Source organism: Erithacus rubecula (genome assembly GCF_903797595.1).
Source record: "Erithacus rubecula genome assembly, chromosome: 26".
Lineage (NCBI taxonomy): Eukaryota > Metazoa > Chordata > Aves > Passeriformes > Muscicapidae > Erithacus > Erithacus rubecula.
In genome coordinates, this window is record NC_136678.1 from 2,829,954 (window position 1) to 2,845,295 (window position 15,342).

Consider the following 15,342-nt stretch of genomic DNA (forward strand, 5'->3'; position numbering starts at 1 on the left):
GTTACTCCAATCTGGAGCATTATTTATGGGCTTTATGTACTATAAATAAAAAGAAGACAAATAATAACGTCTGGTGCAGAAAATGCCACGCTGCCTGGAGGCAATCTTTTATTTATTTACTTTTTTTAATTCTAAAAGTCTGAACAGAAACAGCTCCGAGGCAGCCAATTCACCGAACCTAAAACGCCACACGAGAAGTGAGTGGGATTCCGAGTCTGGAATTCCCTGGAAAAGCAGAAATCCCCAAATCCCAGGAAATGTCACTCTGCCCCCCCCCGCAGGATCCGGGTGGTGCCGCCCCGCGCCCCCCCCCGCACCCCCCATGGTCCCTCCCGCCTCTCCAGCTCAGCAGTCCCCGCCCCTCCTCTTACGTCACAGCAGCACCCGCCTCTGATTGGTGGATCCGCGACGCCTCGCGCGCAGCGACCAATGGCGGCGCCGGGCCCGCCCGGAGGCAAGATGGCGGCGCGGCGGGCTGCGGGCGGGCGGCCCTGAGGCGGCAGCGGGGCCGCGCCTTGCTCCGCGCCCCGCGCCGCGCCGGGGGCCGGCCGCCCGGGGTCCCCGCTGCCCGCTCGCGGGCTGGCCGGCCCGCCGGGCCCGCCCCGCCCGCAGCCATGGCGGCCGAGAGCGGCAGGCAGTTCTGGAAGCGGAGCGCCAAGCTGCCGGGCAGGTGAGCCCGGGGAGGGAAGGGGTGCGAGGGCCGCGCCCCCCGCGCTCCGGCTGCGGCTGGAGCCGCGCTGTGCCCGGGGAAGGGCCGTCACCCGGGCTGCTTCTGCGGGCTCGGGGGTACAGGAGCATCTGTCCGGCTGTTCCTTCCTGAAGCAGGGGGGACGCCGGGGCCGGCCCGGGCTGGGGACGGGGTTTGCTGTGGAAGGTTTGATTACAGGGCACAGGGTGGGTGAGAGCTGCTCCCTCACTGCAGCACAAGGCCGGCGGTGTGGGGGCTGCGGGGCCCTGCGCCCCCATGGGAAAGGAGGGATCACGCTGCCTTGGGGGTGGCTTTGGCTGCTCTCAGAGCCAGGGCTGTGCCACCTTCCTTTCCGCAGATCCTGAAGAAAACTCATCCTTCCCGAAGTGCTTGGAGGTGGCACCTTGGGTGGCAGCAGCTCTGTCCCCAGGGGTGTGGAGCCCCCAGTGCCCTGTGCTCGGGAGGATGGACTGGGGGCTCTGCTGGAGCCCCCGCCTCAGCTCCTCTGGCTGTCGTGTCCTGGCTCCTCTCAGGGCACCTTTACCCGCTCGGGGATGGCAGGAACAAGTGCGGTGTGGGACGGACACGGTGTTTGGGAAGAAGAGGCTGTGCTGAAGGAGGGGAGGCTCCCTGCAATGACTTGGGAGCAAGGCTGACATGGAAAGAGGGCATCAAGCTCTCTATGGAGGCTCTCAAGTGCTTTTCTTGCCTGGTGCTCCTCACTTTTGCTCTCATTTGCCTTATCTGAACCCTGCCCTTCGCCTCCTGGGGTATGGGTGCAGGCTGAAATGCTTAGTTGGCTCTAAATCCTGCTGGGCCAGTTAAATATCTCCTTCTAATGTGCTTTCACTCATCTGCTTGTCACTGTGCAACTCCTTCAGGTTGGCTGGACAATCCTTGTCTGTGGTAAGCAAAGGGAGAGCAAGGAGCTCTCTGTTCCTCCTGTGGGAGGAAAATCCTGTGCTTTCCCTGGGTTCTTTCCAGCTGCTCCTGTCTCTTACCCAGAGCTCTCAGCTGGTGGTCCTGGACAGCCCCTCTCTGCATTTGGTGATTTCTGAGCTTTGCCTTGGAAAGCTGAAACCAGGTGAACCGGTCTGGCCAGCAGCCTGTGACACTCTGCATCAGGAACTTTTTGGCAGAGTTCTCTCCTTCTCCTGACTGCCTGCTTGGCACATCTCCTGATCCAGGAGCCTGTTACCTCCTGTGTGCTGCTTGTTTCCAGGCACAGGCACCAGCAGCTCTTCAGCAGCCTGCCCCAGAGGGTGGAGGTGGGATGTGCTGCATCCATGGTCACTAGACATGAACCTCCCTTTCTTCTTTTTCATCTGAGCTCTGAGAGACTCTCCTGTTGAGATTCTTGGCTCTCTCCTTTCTTTCCCTTGACAATCTGGCAGAGGGAGGCTTTGTAGGGACTTGGATACTGTGTTGGCTTCCTTTTCCATGACACTTTGTGCATTTGGTCATTTAGTTGTATTAGCTTTTATTTGGTAATAAAGTTTATTAGCATTTGGTCCCTGTAGATTTAGGGTGGATTTTAGATCTAGGTTTAGAACTGGTAAATGCTGTTTTGGTTTTTCAGTGCTGTCTTGTGGTTTTTGCACTGGGAACTCTGTGCCTGGTAATTTTCTAGGGATGTGTTGGCTGAGTGCTCTGGTGTGTTGTCCTCTGTAATGTGTTGTTTATACCCTGCTCTTTATAGAGATGGGCAGCCAGGGTCTGCAGGGGTTATTTAATTGCTGTTTTAAAAAGGGAGAAACAGCCTGCTGGAAGGAAATGTGTTGTGTCCAGAGGGGCAGTGGTGTTTCATGCTGTGCTCAATAGCCCACACCCTGTGATGATCCTGTGAGGTGTCACACAGCCCTTGTCCCTCACACCATTGGTCACCCCTTGTACCCTGCACTGAACATCCAGGTAACAGGAAATGCCTGTCCCAAAGAGTTTAAACTGGGACAGAAAGGGGACCTGTCCAGTCAGGCTGGGAGCACAGCTTAGGTCAGCTTGAGATTCTTTGAGAATGTTTAAGTTGTAGAACTTTAAAAAGCTGTGTGGAGCTGGGACCCTGTGCCTTTGTACCAAACATTGATTCAGAGCCCCAGGAAAGGGTTTCCTCCCCCAGCACTGGCTGCCACATCCCCTCCTCTCTCTAGCACACACCCTTCATTGGTCTGGTGTGGTCCAGGTGAGTGGAGGCAGATCCCCACTGTGGGTCCCTGGCAGGGAGGAGGAATCTTGTGCTGGATATCCTGGGACAGTGTGAGTTTGGTCCTGGCCATGGGAGAGGCTCTGCTGGCTCCTGTCCACAAATCACTGGGAAGCAATGCTGATCTGGAGGGCTTCTTCTTCCTCCTCCTCATCATCTCTTTGCTATGTCCACCCGTGGAGGTGCCTCTGCTTAATTGCTGTCCTGACTTCCAGCTGCTCATTAGTCATCACACTCTGTGCTAGGCTTAATCCTGGGTGGATAAACTCAGTGAGCACCTCCAGCCACTGCAGTTCCCTGGCTGGGCTGCTCCACCAGGGTCTCTCTGTGCTGTGGTTGTTTCCAGCCTCTGTCCTGGCTCTCTGCATCTCTCCCCTGCCAGCTGGATCTGCTGCTTGTGCATCCTCAGCTTGTTCCCAGCTGCACCAGGCTGCCATCCCTCTCCTCCAAGGCTGGGCTCTGCTGGTTTTACTGCTGGGCACCATCTGCAGCTCCTAGAAACCAGGCCAGCATTATTGACCCAAGAGAAGCTTGTTCCTTGTGTGCCAGCTCTGAAAGGGCCTTTGTCTCTGCCATGGCATTGCAGGATTTGTTTTTCAGGGTGGAGTGGCTGTGAATAGTTCCTCCAATGCAGGTGATAACTCAGGATCCCTGTCTCACCTCTGGAGTCTGTAAAAACAGTGATGAGCATGTTTTTGGTAGCTCCTCTCTGAGGTGATGCTCCCCAGGTAGGGCCTGGAGCCCTCAGGCTCCTTGTCCCACAGTCCCAAGGAAGCAGGGATGAAGATGTGGTGACTCATTTCAGGCCACATAGGAAGTAGTTGATTAAACCAGGATTTGGACCTGAGTCAAGCCACGTGCTGTACCAGGCATTCCTCCCCCTGGCACTGGCTGTGATCCTGAGGGCCAGCATGGGCTTCAAACCCTGAAGTACATTTATGGAGGAGCCCCAGTGTCACTGCCTGAGTCCTTCCCTGTCCCACAGGGCCTGGGAGGGTGAGTTCCCCAAACTGGAAAAGAGAACAAGTGTCAGAGTGTGCAGCAGGCAGGCTGGTCATGTGGAGTGAGCTGGTGGTGCAGGAAGAGCAGATCTCAAACCCCAGCTCAGGCTGGACCCTAGGAGTTTAAACAAGGCTTCTCTTTGCTAAGAACAAATCTTCATCTGCATGTGGCATTTTGGATCTAAGGCTTGTAACTTAGAAGGTTTTTGAAGCTGCTTTTGGTCTTTAATTCAGCTCCCAATAGCAGGCAAAAAGTGTGACCCCAGTTCAGAATGAGACCTCTTTTTACAGCATTTTGGTTTTTTTCTTTTCCCCTTGCTGCAGCATTCAGCCTGTCTATGGAGCACAGCATCCTCCACTGGATTCCAGGCTCACCAAAAAGTAAGTGTTTGTCTGCTGGAGATGCAGGCCACAAGGCCTGGCAGGTTTGGGGCTCAGCTGTGCAGTAGGTGAGGCCTCCAGCATCCCTGGCACTGTGATAGTGCAATAAAAAAGGACAGCAGTGGGGTGTGGTGCTGCCTTGAGCTCTAGGAAAGCATCCAGGGAGAGCTTATCTGCTGGTGCCCTTTATGGCCAGAAATCCATACAGTAACACCCACATCAAAGGAAACAGACTTTTTTTTTTTTTTTTAAAGCAGTGTCTGATCCTTCTGCTCCTCTTTGGAGCTGGAGGAATTAAGGGAAAGGGAGTTAAAGCAGCTACAAGGCTGGAGAACTGCAGCAGCCTTCCCAGCAGGAAAAGGCAGAATTCCTGGTCTGAGCTGCCTCCTTGTCCCTGTCCCATGCTGTGTAGTGGTGAAAGTTCCCCTGCAAAGGTGCTGGACTTTGGCTCCTGGAGCTTAAGAGTAAATTCCTTCTGTGCCTGAGGAAAGACCCAGGCTGGTCTGGCTGCTGGGAACAGCTGCAGCTGTTTTGGGAGTGTCCATGGAAGGAGACCTGCTCTGTGTCCCCCTGACATGCCTCTCTCCAGGCTCTCCAGGCAAGACCTTTTTTTGGGTTTCCATGTAGCTGTTTTGTGTGGGGTGGGGGAAGACAGAGCTGGAGGAATTGTACCTGTGTCTCCTTTGCCCTGCTGAGGCAGGAAGGCTGGCACCTCTCCAGCTGTGTGCCTGTGCCAGCCACTCCTGGCAGTGGGCAGCCCGGAGAGACTTCACATATTCCTTGGGTCTGGGAGGAGGAGCAGGGAAGCTGCAGGAAGGGATTGGCTGGGTGGAGTGAGGCTGTGGGGGGAGGAAAGGCAGTGAGCTGCCCCCCAGCAGGGCTCTGATCTGTCTGGCTCCCAGCTTCATCAAGGAGCGCTCCAAGGGCGCCGGGCTGCCCCTGAAGGGCAAGAAGGCCTCCAGCTTCCACGAGTTCGCCCGCAGCACCAGCGACGCCTGGGACATCGGGGATGACGAAGATGAGGACTTCTCCTCCTCCTCCTCCTCCTCTTTGCAGACTCTGAACTCTAAAGTGGCCAAGGCCACGGCAGCCCAGGTTCTGGAGAACCACAGCAAGCTGCGGGTGAAGCCTGAGCGCTGCCAGGCTGCCCTCAGTGAGCTGCCCACCAACTGCAAGGTCATCAAGTCCAGCAGCGAGGCCCAGCTCTCCAGGACCTCTGGTAAGAGCCAGCAGCAGCAGCCTCCAGTGCTCTCTTACTTGGCCACTGCACAGACTGCTTGTTGCTGCTCCCAGTGTGGGCAAGATGCTGTGACACAACCTGTAAACACAACAGAGCCTTCTTATTCCATTTAGTATCCAGAGAGCCATTTTCAGAGGCCTGGCTTTAATGTTTGTGTCCTCTGCTGCTCACAAGCATGTCTGTCCCAGAGTATTCCATGTTCTGGGTGTTAAGTCAGTTTTAGATCTGTTAAGTTCTTGCTGGGACTTGTTCACTGTCTGCTTCCAGTGTGGTTTGGTGTGCTGCTCTTAGCAAAGGTCTGGGTGAGGTTGTGTTGACACAGCTTGGGCAGCCCCTGCTCACTCTGCCCTGCCTGCCTGTGCAGTGAGCACCTCAGGAGATGGCACTGGCAGCCCATCAGCTCCTCTCTCTGCCCTGGCAATTGGCTTGGTTGGGGTTGGATCTGGAGAGTAGAGCAGATCTGAACATCAGTTCTGCCTTGTCTCCTGTGTCCCCCCCCCACGAGAGGGAAGCCAAATCCACTTGCAGCCAGATGTCTGGATGCAGGAGGAAGAAAAGGAGGCAGAAATGGGGGGAAGTGGTGGAAGAGCCACAGCAGATGCCTGTGAGCTGCTGGTGCATTGGAGTGGGCCAGCGCTGCTGAAGGGGCAATGTGCAGGGTGTGACCGTGGCTGGGGGAGTGAGGTGGGGATGGAGAGGTGGGAGCCCCTTCCCCAGCTCAGCGCAGCCTCTGCTCCTGGCCAGAGGAGTCCTGCGTGCGGAGCCCCCTGCAGAAGCAGCAGTCCCTCCCCCTCCGGCCTGTCATTCCCCTGGTGGCTCGGATTTCTGACCAAAACGCCTCCGGGGCTCCGCCCATGACCGTGCGGGAGAAAACGCGCCTGGAGAAGTTCCGGCAGCTCCTGTCCAGCCACAACACCGACCTGGGTGAGTGGGGCAGGGTGAGGGGGCCTCTGGGTGGGCAGGGGAGTGCAGAGGGGCCCTGCTGCCTGCACCAGGTCTGGAAAAAAATCACTGCCTGCAGTTGTACCAGATGGGTGTGTGCAGGAATTGCTCTGTTGGCAGATGGTGGTGTCCTCCAACCCCTCCCTGATTGTCCCAATCATTCTCCATCTTGCTCATGATGGTTGGGGTCACTGGGGGCTGTTGGGCTCTGCATGAGAACTCAGGTCCTGGCACACTGGTGACCCTGCAGCTCCCAGTTCTGTCCCCAAGCTGGGCTGAAATCATCTCTCCTCTCCTTGCAGCAGACCCACATCCCCAGTCATTGCTAGTGTGGGAGCCTTCCTGGAGGCTCATTGTCTCCAGAGCCTGCAGGAGCAGACTGGGCTTTCCTCTCCTTCTAGGTGTAGTGGTGCCTGGACGTGCCTAGGATCTAATCCATTGCCACCACTGTCCGTTTGCAGATGAGCTGAGAAAATGCAGCTGGCCTGGGGTGCCCAGGGAGGTGCGACCTGTGACCTGGAGACTGCTGTCAGTAAGTACTGGGAGCTGTGCCACCACAGCCTGGGAGGACTTGCCACCACTCAGGGACACCTCCTGCCCCTCCCTGTGCCCATAGCCAGCTTTGCCTGTGCGTGCCCAGCTGAGCTGTGGGGATTTTTGATCAGGGAGTGCCATTGCTGCATCCTCTTTGAGCCCAAAGGTGGGGGCACTGGGTGGTTCACTCTCTTTGGGGGAACTGAATCTGATGAAATTGGATTACTCCAAGATCAGGGGCTGGGAAGGCCAAATTGCAGGCAGGTGGCTGATGTTTGTGGGTGCAGAGCTGGCAGGTTTCAGGGGCTGGGGAGGGCAGAGCTGCCCTGAGCTGTTTCCCCTGCAGGGTTACCTCCCTGCCAACTCGGAGCGCAGGAAGCTGACCCTGCAGCGCAAGAGGGAGGAGTACTTTGGCTTCATCCAGCAGTACTACGACTCCCGCAACGAGGAGCACCACCAGGACACCTACAGACAGGTAGCACCCTCCTCCTGCCCTCTGCTTTGGCTGCAGCCCTCTCCTGTCCCCTGCTGCTGCTTGTCCCCATGGCTGGGGTCATGCCAGGACTTGCTCTGGCTGTAGCTGGGAGTTTTCTCCTTGGGGGAAAGGCACTATGGTTCTGTCCTTGTTAGTTTGAGCTTTTCCAAACTTGATCTAATACTAAGTTTCAGCTCTGAACTACCTGCCTGCACATGAGCAGATAACTGTAGATGATTTTCTCAATCCAGCTGTCATCTATAGCCCTCACTGTGCTTGTCAGCTCTTGCCTGGGGAACACTGTTGGTGGATTCCCCTCTGTTAGCCTCTGACAAGTTATTGTGTCCCTAGAAAACAGCTGGTGTGTGTAACCCACCTTCTTTTCCAGATCCACATTGACATTCCAAGGACCAACCCACTCATTCCCCTCTTCCAGCAGCCCCTTGTCCAGGAGGTAAGAAGGGTGAAGCTGCTGCCCTGCACTTTTCATGGGATGTGTGTGTGGAGTGAGCCAGCACTGCTCCTAGGGAGTGAACTTTGTGGGGAAACTTCCCTGCCTGACAGCTCCTGATGCAAATACCTCCTGGAACTGTCTGGTCTTGTCCCATGTTTCTGAAAGACATCAGACTTGGAGCTTGGGGGTTATGAGGTGATCTCTTCTTTAGCAAGATGTAGCCAAGAGCTGGTAAAAAACCAGAAGCTTTTGTTTTGAGACAAACTGAAGGTGTTTGAACTAGAACACAGGATAGTTCTGTTGTGCTTCAAAACCTCTTTTATGGGAGAAACCTGAGCAAAGATGGGTTCAAGAGGTGGCCAGGAGATGAGGGCACCTCTCCTCTCTCAGGGTGTGCATGTGTGTGTCCAGGGGGTTGGGGCAGTCTGGGAATGCTGCTTGTTGAGAGGGAGGCTGCCCTGTTGGGGACTGTCCTGATCTGTGGTGTTTTTCTGGAGTTACTGTGCTGATACCTCATCTTCCCACCTGATGTTCAGCCAAGGAGGCTGCTCTGCCATGAGCCATGTCCTGTGGATATTAAGCTGTCTGGGTATTGAAAAGTTGGGTCTGCATTTCTTGAGGCAGAGGTGTTGATGAGGAGCCTGGACTGTCTTGTCTGTGTGTGGGATCTGTGAATGACACAGGAGTCTCTCTTAGGACTTTCATGCTTCTAACATTCCCTTACTGCTGCAGAAAAGCCTGTCAGTGCATGGTCTGCACTCCCTGAGCTTAGCATTTATGCTTTTCTGCCTTCCCTTTGTGCATGGCTAATGCAGGTACCTGCTGGTTCTTCCCTAGATTTTTGAGAGAATCCTGTTTATCTGGGCCATTCGCCACCCCGCCAGCGGCTATGTGCAGGGCATCAATGACCTGGTCACCCCCTTCTTTGTTGTGTTCCTCTCTGAGCACGTGGGTAAGTGACACTTGCTGCTCTAAGCACTGCTGAAGTGGGGTTTGAAGAGGTGTGAAATGCTGGCATAAGGAGAACCTGCTCTGCTTCTTTCAGAGTGCCAGGCTGGAGTTGTATTTTAGTACAGTGTCTCTGCTCCCTGGCTGAATTGACTTCAGCTTCATGATCTTGCTGAGCCCCACAGAAGGTGAAGTGCTAAGGGTGGGTTTGCATTTCAATGCACTTAACAACCTCACAGCTTGGAGGGGAATGGGATCTTCTGGGCACTGAGGGAGCTCAGGCAAAGCTCTGATATACAGAATTTTGGAGGAGGGTCTTGCTCTCAAAGCTTGGACTTGGCAGGCAGTTCCTGCTCTAGGAGGAATGAGTGAAGTTTAAAGAGACCCTGCTGAGAATGTAAAATAAACTGTTTAAATACAGATTCCCTTCCTTGCTGCTAGTACAGGTGTGTTTGTCAAACTGAGAGTTTCAGAAAGCAAACTGACTTCTCCCTGCTGCTTCTGGATTTCTTGCCAGCCACTTGCTTTTAGCTGGAGATCAAGTCCTTTCCACCCATGGTGTTTTTATTCTTTCTCTGGCTCTAGCTGTGTTTTGGAGTTGACATTAATGCTGGTATGTCATAATCCCTGTGTTTAAAGGCTCTTAGTGTTCACTGTAAATAGAAGGAAAAAGGAATTTATAAGACTGTATTAGTGATAGAAATCCTGTTGAATAAATATTTTTAGGGTCTGATCCAAAAAGTTGAAGTGAGTGAAAGCCTAAGGCTTTGTAAGCCAGTATTGATCTGCCTCTGCTGAGCCACCCTGTTGGCCACTGAGGCAGCCAGTGAGGGCAGGGCTGATCCCTGGGAAGTGCAAAGGAGAAGGCACCAAGTGTGGCTGTGATGGAGCTGGACTGAATTCCCTTCTGTGGGAAGAGCAGGTCAGATCTGAGCAGGTTCCCTTTGAGAGGCTTCTCCTGTGGCCTGAGCAGCACCCATGGCATTGTCCTGGCACTTGCTCAGGGTTGATTTATTGTGCACAGTGAGTGACCTGGGCAGGAAGGAGCTGGTGTGAATCATCAGAGCTGCCTGGGGGTACCTGCTGTGACTTCCTGCAGCCTGTTGGGTGTCAGGGATTAGCTCTCCCTGCATGTGGCAGCAGAGTTCATGCTGCATTGGCCCTGCTGGCTCTGTGCTGGGTTTGTGCTTCTCACCATCTTCCAGGGCTGTTCTCACCCCTGATTAAAGCTTCCTCTCTGAATGTGGCCTTCTTGTTTCCAGCTCTCTCTGAAACTTGGGTTGCAGGGAAAAACTCCTTTTCAGGGGAGCAGTTGTGCTGAATTTGGCCAAGCAACAGCAGCCCTTCCCTTCTGTCTGCAGAGCCTGGGATTCAAATGCAGCCATTAGGTCACAAGCTGTGGTGGTGCTACCTGCTCCCTGGTCTGTGTAGAGTCAAAGACAAATCAGTAATTGCCTTTAATTTCCATGGTGAAGAGCTGGCAGTGGTCAGTCCCTCATAATCCCTTCTCAACAGGATTTAAGTCATTATTTGGGGCCTCCTCTCTCTGGCTGCCTTTCTCCCTGCCTGGACCGTGTGACAGTGGCTGTAGAGAAGGCAGCAGAAGAGTGACAGTTTTGGATGGTGATGATGATGTGCAGCTGGAAAAGAGCTTTGCTGCTGTTTCTGCAGTACAAGATTGTGAGATTAGTGGGTTAAGCTCTTGTTTGTCCCTAAAGCTGCTGGTGGCAGTTTGCTCTGGAGCTGAGCTCTGCCCCAGAGGAGAAGCACAGGTGGGAGCAGTGTTGGAGTCACTGGTTCTGCCCTTGCTCCTCCAGGCAGGATCTCTTGGTGCTGGTTTTCCCCAGCCTGTGGCAGTGCCTGCAGTGTGTCTGAGCCAGGAGGGTGGCCTGGCTCCAGCCCTGAGCCCCATCTTCTTCTCTTGCTTTTTCCAAGGAACATCAAAGATGCTTGCCAGGATTTCTGAGCCTCTGTAATTGGAGATGGGCCAGCTTGGCCCTGTAGTTTGATCTGATTTAGTGGCATGACAGCAGTGTGGTGGGTGCTCTGTTCCCAAGGAGGAAAGAGAGGGAGCTGCTGGGTCAGTCAAGCCAGGAGGGCAGACCTGTGTCTCCTGACTGTCTCCCCACCTCAGTCCCACTGCCTTCCCCTGCCTGTTTCCCCCTCCAGCCACCAGGTTAAGGTGAGCCTGGTTTGGAGCAGCTGCTTCTGCTCCAAGCTCAGCCAGCACCAGTCATTCCATCCTCAGGCATCTCTCCCTTACACACCCTGGGGCTTCACAAGCCCATGTAAAGCAAGGAGCCTTTTTCACTGTGTGAGAGCCCTTTGGGGACAGAGCTGCCACTGACCCTTGTGCCTGTGTTTGACAAACAAACTTGCACAGATCTCTGCTTCCCCCACACCGAGGCTCTTCCTTGCATGGGGCAGCTTCTGTTTGCTGGGGCTCCCCTGCCAGCTGGGCTCCAGGAGAGGCAGAAACCCCACAAAGCTGAGCCCTGTCTGCCTCATGGCCCAGCTGTCCCTGTGCAGGATTAACTCAGTGCCTTTTTTGCTGCCCAGGAAGATCTCTGCATGCTTTTGGGTCCTTGCAGCTATGCCTGAGAGTCCTGCTCTCCTGGAGAGGTTCCTGAAGCTTTGGCAGTTCTTCCTCATGAGCCCTCAGAGCTGGCAGCCTCTGGGCTGGGTGTCTGTGCTGTGCTTGGTCCTGATGAACCCAGCTGGGAGCAGGAGCTGGCAGCTCCCTTGTGCTGCCCCAAGCCATGGGCAGTGTTTCCTTCCCTGGTTTCTGGCTGCAGTGAAGGTTTCCCCTCTCCCAGTTCTCCCTGTGCTGCTCCCAGCTGGCAGAGACCTGCTGTCCCCCAGGGCAGGTGTGCTGTGGCTGAAGGGGTTTTAGTGTGCCAGAGCTTTGTCCCTGCACAGCTCTTGTCCCAGGATGGCAAAAGTGCTGTGGGATCCCTGGGGAGCTGCTCTGGGTTCAGGGTATGACCAACAAGTCTTTTGGGGTTCTTCAGCTCAGCTGGAGAAACAGGTGAGTGCAGGATGCTGTGGCTGTGCCAGGCACATCCCTCTACAGAGCCTTGGCCTGACAAAGCCCCTGGGATTGTCTCATGTCCCTGGTGTCCCCATCTCCCTGATGCTCTTCCCTGTCTTTTACAGAGGAGGATGTGGAAAACTTTGATGTGACCAACCTGTCCCAGGATGTTTTACGGAGCATTGAAGCTGACAGCTTCTGGTGCATGAGCAAGCTGCTGGATGGGATCCAGGTGAGCCTCTGGGGCCACAGGAATTCCTTTGCCCTCACTGGGGTGGCAGTGTGGTTGTCCTCTCTCCCTGTCTGGGTGTTCTGCATGCTCCAGCATTAAGGAGGCTTTGCTCCTTCCTGGAGCTAAGCCTGTCAGTGAAATGCTGGGGAGGTGGGTGCTGTGGGAACTCGGAGCAGGCAGATGTGGTGCTCAGGAGCCTCCTTGGCTCATGGTAATCTTATCCCAACTGTGGAGCTGCTGGTCTGGGCTCCATCTAAAGCTGCTGCTTCTGACTGGTGGCCTCTCCCCACAGGACAATTACACCTTTGCACAGCCAGGGATCCAGAAGAAAGTGAAAGCCCTGGAAGAGCTGGTCAGCAGGATCGATGGTAGGTGACACAGGAGTCTGGTTGGGTTTGTCACTGCAGAGGGAGACCTTTGGGAAAACCTCAGGGCAGGGGTAAACATTTCTTAGAGCATTCATGGAACCAGAGCAGGGCAGGGCCAGCCAGAAACCTCCTGGTGACAGCACAGGGTGAGGAGAGGAGGAATTAGGGAGGAAAAGGTCTCAGCCTGGAAGTGTGTTGCAGGCACTGTGCTGTGAGCAGCGTGCAGGAGCTGTGAGCCCCAGGTGTGTAAGTGAAATGTGCTGTTTCAGAGCAGGTACATAATCACTTTAGGAAGTACGAGGTCGAGTACCTGCAGTTTGCCTTTCGCTGGATGAACAATCTGCTGATGAGGGAGCTGCCCCTGCGCTGCACCATCCGCCTCTGGGACACCTACCAGGTATGAGCCTGCCCTGCCCCTGCCCCTCCTGTCCCTGTCCCTGTCCCCACGGGCACTGAGCCTCCTGTCCCTGTCCCCACGGGCACTGAGCCTCCTGGCAGCAGCTGAGGGAAACAAAGCAGTGTGGTTACAGCCAGCTGGGTGAAGGGTGGCCCAGTAGGACATCTGTGTCTGTGGGGTTGTTCTGCAGCTGAGCTGCAGGAGCTCACTCAGAGTGTTGCTGCCCACAGTCAGAGCCAGAAGGATTCTCCCATTTCCACCTGTACGTCTGCGCTGCCTTCTTGATCAAGTGGCGGAAGGAGATCCTGGATGAGGAAGACTTCCAAGTAAGAGCCTAAGGCTGGGGGTGATTCCCTGGGGGAGGGAAGTAGAGGGGAGGGAATTGCTCTGGTTGGGTGCCCAGTGTGGACATAGACAACTGTCAGAGCTGCTCCAAGATCATCTGGTCTCAGGAGAACTGAACTGTAGGACTGTTCAAACATCCCATTCCAGCTCTGATCACACTGTTTGCCCTCCTGTGTCCAGCTGTAACCCTGTAACAGCACCCTTTATTGCAATGGGCTTGGGGTGCTTCACTGGTTCAGATCTAGACCCAGGCACATCTTGATGTTGTCCCTGAGCCTTTCAGACCTGAGTGTGGTGAGCAAAAGTTACTGAGCGCTGCTACCACTGGATCTGTGCTCTGCCTTCAGCCTCTCCAAACTAAGCATCTTCCCCTCTTCCAGGGCCTTTTGATGTTGCTACAAAACCTGCCCACGATACACTGGGGTAATGAAGAGATTGGGCTGCTGCTGGCTGAAGCCTACAGACTCAAGTACATGTTTGCAGATGCCCCAAACCATTACCGCCGATAGGGGCCTGCACTGGCTCCTCCCTCCCGTGCCCACCCCTCGTCCTGGCCTGATCTGATCACTGTGGCATTTTTGTCATCCCAATCCTCGGACACTCCAGCCAGGAGCTGCTCCTTGCTGTACAAAGCTCACCTGAACTCTTGTCTTAACTCTGAACGTGTGCCTGTCTGCCACTCCATGCGCCTGGATGTGCCATGTTGACTCTCAGTATTTCACTCCGTGCTGCTGGCTCCGAGGGGCTGAGGGAGAACATGGGGGAAGCTTTACAGATGAACTGAGCTGGAGTTGGAGCCCCCCTGTCCTCTCCCCTGCTGTCCTGGCCTGTCAGGCTGGCAGCACTTTGGCTTTGCTGCCTCCTGCTGCCCTGCACCTCCTGCGCCGCCCCGTCCGCTCCTCCCGACACCTCGCGCCAACTCCCAGATGAAAATGCCTTATCAGAGACCTGCCTGGCTGCAGAATCCTTCCCCACCAGGGTGGCAGGGCAAGAAGTTTCTCTCAGGGCCTACCTTCACTCCAAGGGTCCAGAGACCCCCCAAGAGAGTCCCTCGTGCCTGCCCTCCCTCCTCCTCTCCATCCTCTTCACCTACCTCTCCCCCAGGGCAGCAGGGCAGGCACCACCGGGGCCACGACCACTCCATCCACACCCAGCTGAATGACACGTGCCAGCTTGGTGGAACTGTTGGTGACTGATGTTCTGTGAGTCCAGCCCCATGCAGTGTGTGGGGAAGGCACAGAGGGGGTGCTGGTAGGGGAACAACATCTCTCAAAAACCTCCTGACGACGTCCCCACTCCTCCGAGGCGTTCTGTGTATATTGTGTTCTTGTGTATATGGGTCAAAGATGTACAATATATGTCTTCTCTTTGTAGCAGATTTTATATTTATAACATGAACCCCTCGTTCTCCCCATCCTCTCCATGCCTGAGAAGGATGCCTGGCTGTGCTGTTGCAGGGTTTTGAACCCCTCTGGAGGTGGGGGGTGGTTCCAGAGCTGCAGGTTTCTACCCTGGCGTGTTCTGGCAGTGCTGGCTCTGCCATCTGAGGCTTGGGGCACTGGAGATGGCAGCTCCCAGCAGGAGAGGGGAGAGCCCACTGCAGAGAGGCTGTGCAGTGCTGGCAGTGCCTCCCAGGCCCTGCAGGGCAGGGCTGGCTGGGGCTGCACTGCAGGATCAGCCCTGGGGCTGTGCTCAGCATCCCTGGCTGGGCTGCTGTGGGGCTCCTGAACAGCTGGGGGGTTCCTGCCCCCTTCCCTGGGCAGCACCTCTGTGCTGTGCCAGGGCTGGGTTGGGGAGGGCATGAGGGGAAGGGTCTGGGCCACCCTGGGTTTCTCCAGGGCTTTCCTGGCAGGGCTGGAGGCTCCCAGTCCCTCCACTTTCCCTTTCTGTTCCCCTGGGGAGAAAGCAGCAGGCAGTGAGCATGTGACAGGCAGAACCTTGTTGCCAATAAAACTCCAAACAGTATCTCAAGAAACCACTTTCCTAAGGTGGAGTTGTTTTTCTCAGACACTTGGACTTTTATGTTTGTATGTGCCTTTTGTTTTGCTCTGAGAAAACAGAGTGATCCTTAGTTTAACATTAATTTTAAAAAGAAAGAATTAAAAG

At 55.1% G+C, this 15,342-nt stretch overlaps 1 protein-coding gene across 1 annotated transcript; it reads left to right on the forward strand.

Moving 5' to 3' along the window:
• Positions 1-426: 426 nt before the first annotated feature.
• Positions 427-14,609, forward strand: TBC1D22B (TBC1 domain family member 22B). The gene is made up of 13 exons (XM_079327478.1): positions 427-670; positions 4,214-4,270; positions 5,173-5,489; positions 6,255-6,434; positions 6,914-6,984; positions 7,333-7,461; positions 7,850-7,915; positions 8,753-8,867; positions 12,020-12,126; positions 12,419-12,494; positions 12,764-12,891; positions 13,122-13,217; positions 13,617-14,609. Exons 1-13 carry the CDS (start codon positions 615-617, stop codon positions 13,743-13,745), a joined length of 1,527 nt encoding a protein of 508 aa, XP_079183604.1. The 5' UTR covers positions 427-614; the 3' UTR covers positions 13,746-14,609.
• The last annotated feature ends 733 nt before the right edge of the window (positions 14,610-15,342 follow it).